The sequence below is a fragment of the Phaseolus vulgaris genome, chromosome 5 (genome assembly GCF_051622355.1).
Source record: "Phaseolus vulgaris cultivar YP4 chromosome 5, ASM5162235v1, whole genome shotgun sequence".
In the NCBI taxonomy this organism is placed as follows: Eukaryota; Viridiplantae; Streptophyta; class Magnoliopsida; order Fabales; family Fabaceae; genus Phaseolus; species Phaseolus vulgaris.
Genome location: NC_143502.1, coordinates 41,683,737 through 41,692,516, shown reverse-complemented (window position 1 = coordinate 41,692,516; position 8,780 = coordinate 41,683,737). Strand labels below are relative to the sequence as shown.

Genomic DNA, 8,780 nt, shown 5'->3' with positions numbered 1-8,780 from the left:
AAAACATTACACGTGGCAAAGAGAAATAATCAACCTTCAAAATTTAAAATTGTTCTATACTCAAAACTGCATATATAAAATGTTTTAGAAAAAATTGAAAATGACAGCAATGCGCGTAATATTAAAATAAAATCAAATATTAATATAAAAGCAAAATAGAAAAATAATTAATATCTTAGTATTTTACTTAATTACACAGGTATACTAAAATATAAAAAAAATTATAATTTAATGGAGATAAGATATAAAATGGAAACAATCACATATTTACACACAAACAGGTTATTGTTAATGTAAGAAAGATCCATTAAGCGAATTAGCAACACTTATTGCAATGTGATTTTAAAATATTATTAAGAATAAAATAGAAAAAATATTTTCTTGTAAACTTCAAAAGATCTTGAAAATGAGAAGAATGAAAATAAAGGGTAATTCAATAAAAACGTTTTCCAAATTTAAAGATGCATAAAATAGGCTAGATCGTAAACAATTCTCCACAGAAGAATTTTGTTAAGAAAAAGGGAAAAATGTTTGACACCGTAAAACAAAAATAAAACAGTTTGAAGATAGTTTATAAGAACAAAAGCAAAATTGTAAATGATTCTGTAAGATGAGAGATTAACCTTTCTCTTAACTTTTCAACGTTCTTCAAACCAATCCCGATCCATGCAAATGGGTACGTCTTTCTCATGCATTTCTCAAATATACTTATCAAAGCCTTTTATTGTAACTTCTTTTTTATCTGCAGCTATAACAGATAACAATGTTTTCATCTGGTTTTTTAAATACTTATCAGTTTGTTATTTATGAATGTTGATTTGATTTGATTAAGCCTTGTCATTTGATCCGTAATATGTTTTGAATGGCAACATTATTAACCTCGAATGTGTGTTTATTATGCAGCATATGACAAATGTTGTTCCACTCAGCTTATTGATGGAGATGGTACAATCAATGTTTCTGGAATCGAAAGCTTCATGAAAGAGGTTAAATTAGGTGAATGTGGGCTTTCCTATGCCGTAGTTTCTATAATGGGTCCTCAAAGTAGTGGTGTGTTTTCTATTCTTCATTGTCTCTTAACATATATAACATGCGAGAAGCCATGTTTAAAAGGTTGTCTTGTTTGGTTTGGACAGGCAAGAGCACACTCTTGAACAATTTGTTTAGTACCAACTTCAGAGAGATGGATGCATTTAAGGGAAGGCATGTTTTTGCAACTCCCATGTATCTCTTAGACCCTGCACATTTAGCAAGGTGGTAACCTCATGGAACTTGCTTGTTTTCAGGTCTCAAACCACCAAAGGAATTTGGATGGCTAAATGTGTTGGCATAGAGCCTTGTACACTTGTGATGGATTTGGAGGGTACAGATGGAAGAGAACGTGGAGAGGTGTTTTTTCCACCTTAACTTGCTCTGATCATTGTGGTCATGGTCCAGATTCTGTTGCCATTTTGTCATTTGCATTTTTGTTTCATATCATTAACTTCACTGAACATGTGTTCTATGTGTTTGTAGCTCCAGTGAAACATAGTAACATCATACCTTTTTTTCATCATAATTTGCAGTAGTTTATGCATTTTAGAAAGTTGACTATTATAGACCTCTAGCTCTAAATTTCCTAAGGAAAAATTAGGACAAAGAGAAATTTTACTTCTGTTTTTGGTTGTTTCTCCATTTTATACTGAAATTGTCTTTCCCTCAGGATGACACTGCATTTGAAAAGCAGAGTGCTCTATTTGCTTTGGCTATTTCTGACATAGTGCTAATAAACATGTGAGTTGTTTTTCGTCTCTTCTTCTTTGGACATATTTACTACAGACATATACTAGAAAATTTCAAGTCTGTGTAGTTGCTGTCATTTTTTAATGTTTTTCAACTCAAATCTTCTTTCTTTGTGCAACTGATTTTTCCTCCTCTTAAATATTTGTAAAGGTGGTGCCATGACATTGGCCGTGAACAAGCTGCAAATAAGCCTCTTTTGAAAACTGTGTTTCAGGTATCTTTCCACAGCCGATTGAATGCAAGCAGCATTTTTCAATCTTACAAGTTGTTAAGTGTTATTTATCTAATTGCATGTTAGTATTTGGTTTCAGGTCATGATGAGATTGTTTAGTCCACGCAAAACAACATTGCTGTTTGTCATACGTGACAAGACAAAGGTGACAAAGCAAAAAATGATGCTTGTTTAGAATCTTCTAAATATTTTCCACTATTTCATTTTTTGTATCGTCTACATGTCTCTATTTACTCTGTGATTAACCTTCTCCTTTCATAGACACCGCTTGAAAATTTAGAGCCTGTTTTGCGAGAAGATATTCAGAAGGTAATTCAGTTATTTCACTTCTATATCAGATAATATGCAAATTTTATGTTCACCTCGATTTCTCTACTTTTTATTTTACCTGGCAGATATGGGACTCTGTTCCTAAACCAGAGGCCCATAAGGAAACCCCATTAAGTGATTTTTTCATTGTAAGATCATCATTCCTTTTTGAATCAGTAAACTTACTAATGCATAGTAGAATTGTATTGGACTTTTATGGTAATTCTTTGGACTTGGATACAAATGACCAGGTTGAAGTTGTTGCTCTTTCTAGTTTCGAAGAAAAGGAAGAACTATTCAAGGAGCAGGTGTGAATGTTCACTAGCTTCCTTCTGATTTACATGTTGTTGATATTGAAATGACTAATTAAAAGCATGTGACTGATGTAGCTCACTGTGTATACACATAGATTTGTATCAGTTTAGCTTTCACAGTGTACAACAAAGTTATCCATTTGTAAGTTAATAAACACTCTAATTTGCATATGTTAGTGATTCATTTTAAATGTAGGTTGCCAATTTGAGGAATCGATTCCAGCATTCTATTGCTCCAGGTGGCCTTGCAGGGGATCGGCGTGGAGTAGTTCCTGCTTCTGGCTTTTCTTTTAGTGCTCAGGAAATCTGGAAAATCATTAAGGAGAATAAGGATCTTGACCTTCCTGCACACAAGGTAGATATGTGGAGGTTATGGTGCCACTGTTTTTGTTTTACATGTATGTTGATTTTGTTAATTCTGAATGATCCAACCACCTGTAGGTCATGGTTGCTACTGTACGATGTGAAGAAATTGCTAATGAGAAGCATGACCTTTTTGCTTCAAATAAGGTATTTACATTTCTTTTTTGTATAGTTATCTAACACTTGACAATCTTAAGTACTAATGGCATGGCAATTACTTTATAATTACAACTCAGGACTGGTGTGAGTTGAAAGAGGCTGTGCAATCTGGACCTATTTCTGGTTTTGGGAAAAATCTCAATTCACTCCTTACCACTTGTCTTTCAGAGTGAGTATGGCTAATTTTACGACATGTTTTATGGCTGTTTATTGACTTCAATGCAAATGCCATAGTGTAAGCTCTCTGCTAAATCTAGTAGCTCTAAACTATTTCTGTTTGGAAATATTTGAGTATTTGCTTTGTTGTTTGATTAAATCGTTGGTTCTTTTTTTATAAGTTGTCTGTGATCAACCCAATTTGAAACAACCTCTTTCCATAAGCAAGAGAAATGCTGCACACAACAACCCTCTTTCATACTTTCTTGAAGTGAGAAGCCATTTAGTACTGGGATACATATTTATTTATTATTAGTTAGAAGTAGATATTAATTACTGCTCTGCTTCTAGTAGTTACCATAGAGTTTCTTGGAATCCTTTTCGACCCCATGGTGAGTCTAGGGTTTAGAATTTAGGGTTTGTCTTCGACAGGTGAGGACGAAGTATTTGCAAAAAATACTCTGATGTCTAAGTTAGTAATCGGTATGTGGTAGGTGAGGGTAATATATATTGTTCAATGCGTACTTTTGTCTTGATTGGAGTGCATATTTATAGGATCGTAGTAAGTTCCCGATATTGGATCTGTACTAGGGTAAGTTATGGGTTAATCTCGGCATTAGGATAACATGAGACGCTTGTTAGGTCCTTGAGAGCCATTTCAACCATGTCATCATAGTGGTATTCGATCAGATGTTTAGACCAAGGGGTCTCGGTGTCGTATAGTACAATTACAAAGAATTAAGACGACAAGAGATCTTCATTTAAACAGGAAAAAAGAAACTGAGAGAACAAGGACTGATGTCATGAGCGAGGAATGGTTTTTATTGCTCAAGGTGGTCGAAGAGAATGAATATTCACTTCATGGTGTTATTGTTTCTTACCTGACGGTTTTATACATTCAAGGGCAGTTTTATTGCTATGATGTTACACGGTAACTTCAAAAATAAAATGTAGTTTAAGATAAAATCTCAGAAGTTTGTAGTATTTATGCTGCATGCAAGACAAGAATGAAGAGAAGTACGAGAAATAAAGAGAAAAAGAATGAATATATTATTGGTGAATGAAATGCGAACAAAAAAGGAGAGATAATTCTTTACTCCTGTCGTGCATGTTGAAACATTATATGAAAATGACTTGATTTGGATTGAAGGTAAATCGAGATATTTTCTTTTACTCCAGATATGATGCTGAAGCCAATTATTTTGACGAAGGTGTCAGATCGGCAAAACAAAAGCAACTTCAAGAAAAGCTGTTGCAAGTAATTCCTCTTAAGTTCATTCTTGCACAATCATGGGTTTTTATCTTTAATTTCATGTAAACATAAATGAAAAGAGAAACAAATATTAATGATATTGAAATAAGGCTGACTAATTAAGATATTGGATTGTTGGTCATGTTTATTCTTAGATTTATAATGCTGCTATATTTCCCTTAATGCCTTTTCAATTGGTTAGCTTGTGCAACCAGCATTCCAAGCAGCACTGGGACATGTAAGGTCCAGAGTTTTTGACAAGTTCAAGGAAGCATTTGACAAGGCTTTGAATGGAGGGGAAGGGTTTTCTTCTGCTGCTAATACGTGCGTAGAGTCTTGTATGACTAGGTTTGATGAAGGATTTGCAGGTATTGTTTGAGTCTTATATGCCTCAGTATGATGAAGGATGTTAGTGAATTACAATTTGACACGAATTTGTTATCCTTGAAGATGTTGTCATTGAAGTAGCAAACTGGGATGCATCTAAAGTGAGGGAGAAGCTACGGCGTGATGTTGATACACATGTCTCATCTGTCCGTGCAACTAAGATGTCAGAACTAGTTTCATCATACGAGGTACATGTCTGACATTGTTCATTCATGCTTTATAAATTATTGAGAGTGTTTGATCTTAATGTTTGTGTTGGGTCAAATAGACCAATGTTTACATCTTGTAGCTGGCCATTTGAAATTATAACTAAAAAAGAGTTTCCATTACAGTTATAGGGGAGAAAAAGGAGCAAATTGATGGTTTCATACAATGTATTTTTGTCATTATTTTGCCAATTAATAATGGCAAGTCAAAATTTATGTGAAGTTTTTTTCTTAGTGACACTTGTTAGAAGTTTGCTGTGTTTTTATAAGATTTTCTTATCAGTAAAAAAAAAATAAATAAATAGGAATCACTTCAGGGAATTCAACCTTTATATATACCACAAGAGACGTATGACACGTCCAAACACCCAAATCTGATAAGAAACTAACACCTGCCAGCAAACCCAGAACATCTGGAGTAGTCTCCAAACCAGACAATCCAAAACCAACACCAAACAAAAGGACTGTGTTTCTATAGGTGAGTGGCTAACTTCGTAGGAGGTTTTCTGATAGTAGTACCCTTGCAGGAAAAACTGAAGGAGGCATTGTCTGCACCTGCTGAAACTCTATTGGATGGAGCTAGTAAAGATACTTGGCCCTCGATAAGGAAACTCCTTAATATTGAGACTCAATCAGCTGTTTCTGGGTTCTCTGCTGAACTTGCCAGATATGATACGGAAGAAGAAACAAAAAAGAGCATGATTATGGCTTTAGAGGATTATGCAAAGGGTATGATAGAAGCCAAGGCCAGGGAAGAGGCTGGCAGAGTTCTAATCCGTATGAAGGACAGGTATGAACCTTGCTAAGTTGACTTATTAAGTTCTACACTAGAGGCACTTATCTTAAATTTCAATGCAGGTTTTTGACATTGTTTAGTCATGATTCTGATTCAATGCCTCGGATTTGGACGGGTAAAGAAGATATTCGAGCCATCACAAAGTCTTCCCGCTCTGAAGTATGATATATAATTAAGATTCATATGTTGTTTCTATAGCATTCGAGATTGAGATACCCTTTTAACCAAATTTAATCGTTTCAGTGCTTGAAGTTGCTGTCTGTAATGGCTGTAATTCGTTTGGCTGATGCTGATGACATTTATGATATAGAGAAAACTTTAACAGTCGCATTGGCAGATTCATCAAGCGATTCTGGTAAAGATAACAGCATCACAACACTCGATCCACTGGCTTCGAGCACTTGGGACCAGGTGCATTTTTATTCTTGCTACATTATATTTGATAAATGATACATCAGAAATGCAATCTATGAAGATAATAAACCGGTATGTTTTGCATGTTTTCATGAGTTGAGAATATTTTCTATCCTTGTGACTGATCATTCGTTGTGATTTAATTTTCTTTGAAGGTACCAACCTCTAAAACATTGATCACACCTGTCCAGTGCAAATCATTATGGAGGAAATTCAAGATGGAGACAGAATATACTGTCTCTCAGGCCATTTCTGCACAGGCATAATATTCTCTCCATTCTTTTTATGATTTTCAAGGTTCTTCTATTCATGGGATAAATATTATAGAAAAATCATAAGAAATATAAATCCTATGAATTTATTTTCACTGATATCTATTTTAAAGCAGTAGAATAAGTCAGCTAGTTTTTGTGTGTGAAAGAAATGAGGCTAGGCTACACTTTTAATGCTGCTTGCAGTTGAGGGTAAAGTTGTTGTTTTATGGTCTTGTTTAGGTCTTGCTAACTAGAGGACATAATTGGTTTGGATGCATATTATGTGGCCATATTGTTTGGTCACTGATCAAACGTTTTACTAACATATTGATGATGAAATTTCTTTTTAATTTCAGGAAGCCAACAATCGTAGCAACAACTGGTTACCTCCACCATGGGCTATTGTTGCTTTGCTTATTCTTGGATTTAATGAATTTATGACAGTTTTAAGGTGGATGCTAATTTTTACCTATTTGATATCTTTCTAACTTCTTCCTTGGAAGGAAATAAGTCTCTGTTCTAGGATGTTTTTGCATGTACCCTATTTAAACTCACTGAAATAGCCATTAGGTTGAGCCCCGTAAGGAGGTCAAAAGACCAGTTTAACTCAATACAAACTAACTAAAACTCCTTGAAAATTCTCTTACTGCTTTCCAACCATGTGATGTGACCAATTAACAACATATATTGCAATCTGCCAAAGGGCTTTGCCCTCTTTACTTCTCCCAAAACCTCAAGGAAATTACATGTGTGGAAGTGCTGCTAACTTGCTAGACACATTTAGCATTCATAAAATACAAAAAAGAGCCTACAATATTATTACTTACACTGCCTAGCAGCTGAACAGTATAAAATGAGTTAACGGTTTTGAGAACTTACTTCAACACCCTTTGTATTTATGAAGCTACTCATCTTAATGTTCAAACCTACAGAAAATTTCTTAATTTTTATCCAACTATTTAGTTTAATTGGTTTCACCCAAATTTGCTTTTCTGTATTGCAGAAATCCCTTGTATTTAGGTGTCATCTTTGTTGGCTATCTTTTCATGAAATCCCTATGGGTGCAGCTAGACATTGCAGGAGAATTTCAAAATGGAGCTGTGAGTATCTTTTGTGATTTGTTGTTGGAGTAATTTCAGGGAAGGTGTAATTGATCTCCAGGAAATATTGTGAACGATTCATTTTACTGGATATAAAATATTGTCTTGATATTTTTCTTATAAGATATGCAACATTTCTGAGCTTCCCCTACTATTATTGGTTTTATAAAAGAGGTTAATCAGCCCATTAGGCGTTTGGAGATGCTCCTACATGCTTCATTACTTGCATTTACCATTCAAATTTAGCATTAAAACAAACTGAAACTTGGAAACCAAAACCTTGTAAAAAAACAGACCCCAACTAAGGTTTACATAGGATGTGTTTAGTATCCTAATGTTTTCTTTTTCTTTCAGCTTCCAGGAATCATCTCCTTGTCTAGCAAGTTTGTTCCAACTATCATGAACCTTATGAAAAAACTAGCAGAGGAGGGACAGGGCACTGCAGGCAATGATGATAGTAGAAATTCATCAAAAAGCTATGAAAGGCCTGTTCCTTCTGGTAGAGTTACATCATCTAGAGCTTCTTCTGGTGTGACTTCTTTGGGCAATAGAACGGACTCAACCGAGTATACCAGTCCATTAAAAGACGAGTAGGTAAAGGTAGTTATCCAACTACTTTTCTCGTGTGATAGCAGATGATTGTTGTTACTTTAGGTATCAGCCTAAAGATGTCAAATTGTATAGTAATGCTGGGTCTGCAGGGTTTTTGCAAGTTCACAGATTTATGACCTGTGTAATTTTTGAAGACATTCAAAGGTGTGATTTTTGTGCAAGTGCCGCACATGGGGACTATTTGTTCCAAGGTTTTGAAATACAAGTCTCTTCCAGTTAGGTTCTTTAGTTAATATGGGAAGTTAGGCTGTGATTTTTTTTATACTGGCAGTGCATTCAATTTTGTGTGTAAGAGTTGAATGTGGTCTGAATGTATCTTTCTGAAAGTTTAAATGTTGGAGTTGTGTCTGTTTATATTACATTTTTAAGATTTTGACTGATGCAAAGTAAGATCATGTTTGCTGCAAAATTGGTTATCATGCAATACGATGTTTAAGGTAGAAA

General features: G+C 34.7%; 1 protein-coding gene across 1 annotated transcript; it reads left to right on the top strand.

The window, feature by feature from the left end:
* Positions 1 to 884: 884 nt before the first annotated feature.
* Positions 885 to 8,564, top strand: LOC137835856 (protein ROOT HAIR DEFECTIVE 3 homolog 1). Its single transcript, XM_068644586.2, has 22 exons — positions 885 to 1,050; positions 1,137 to 1,203; positions 1,287 to 1,389; positions 1,703 to 1,773; positions 1,933 to 1,996; positions 2,094 to 2,159; positions 2,276 to 2,323; positions 2,410 to 2,472; positions 2,575 to 2,631; positions 2,834 to 2,992; positions 3,079 to 3,147; positions 3,237 to 3,328; positions 4,495 to 4,573; positions 4,770 to 4,935; positions 5,018 to 5,142; positions 5,688 to 5,950; positions 6,019 to 6,115; positions 6,200 to 6,367; positions 6,526 to 6,630; positions 6,981 to 7,075; positions 7,628 to 7,724; positions 8,079 to 8,564. Exons 1-22 carry the CDS (start codon positions 885 to 887, stop codon positions 8,316 to 8,318), a joined length of 2,460 nt encoding a protein of 819 aa, XP_068500687.2. The 3' UTR covers positions 8,319 to 8,564.
* Positions 8,565 to 8,780: the final 216 nt, after the last annotated feature.

Excerpts from the sequence above, each read along its gene's own strand:
- LOC137835856 (XM_068644586.2), top strand. The coding sequence starts at position 885 with ATGTGTGTTTATTATGCAGCATATGACAAATGTTGTTCCACTCAGCTT. Across the intron at positions 1,390-1,702 it reads ATGGAAGAGAACGTGGAGAG|GATGACACTGCATTTGAAAA; the intron begins GTGTTTTTTCCA and ends TCTTTCCCTCAG. Across the intron at positions 2,473-2,574 it reads CATTAAGTGATTTTTTCATT|GTTGAAGTTGTTGCTCTTTC; the intron begins GTAAGATCATCA and ends ACAAATGACCAG.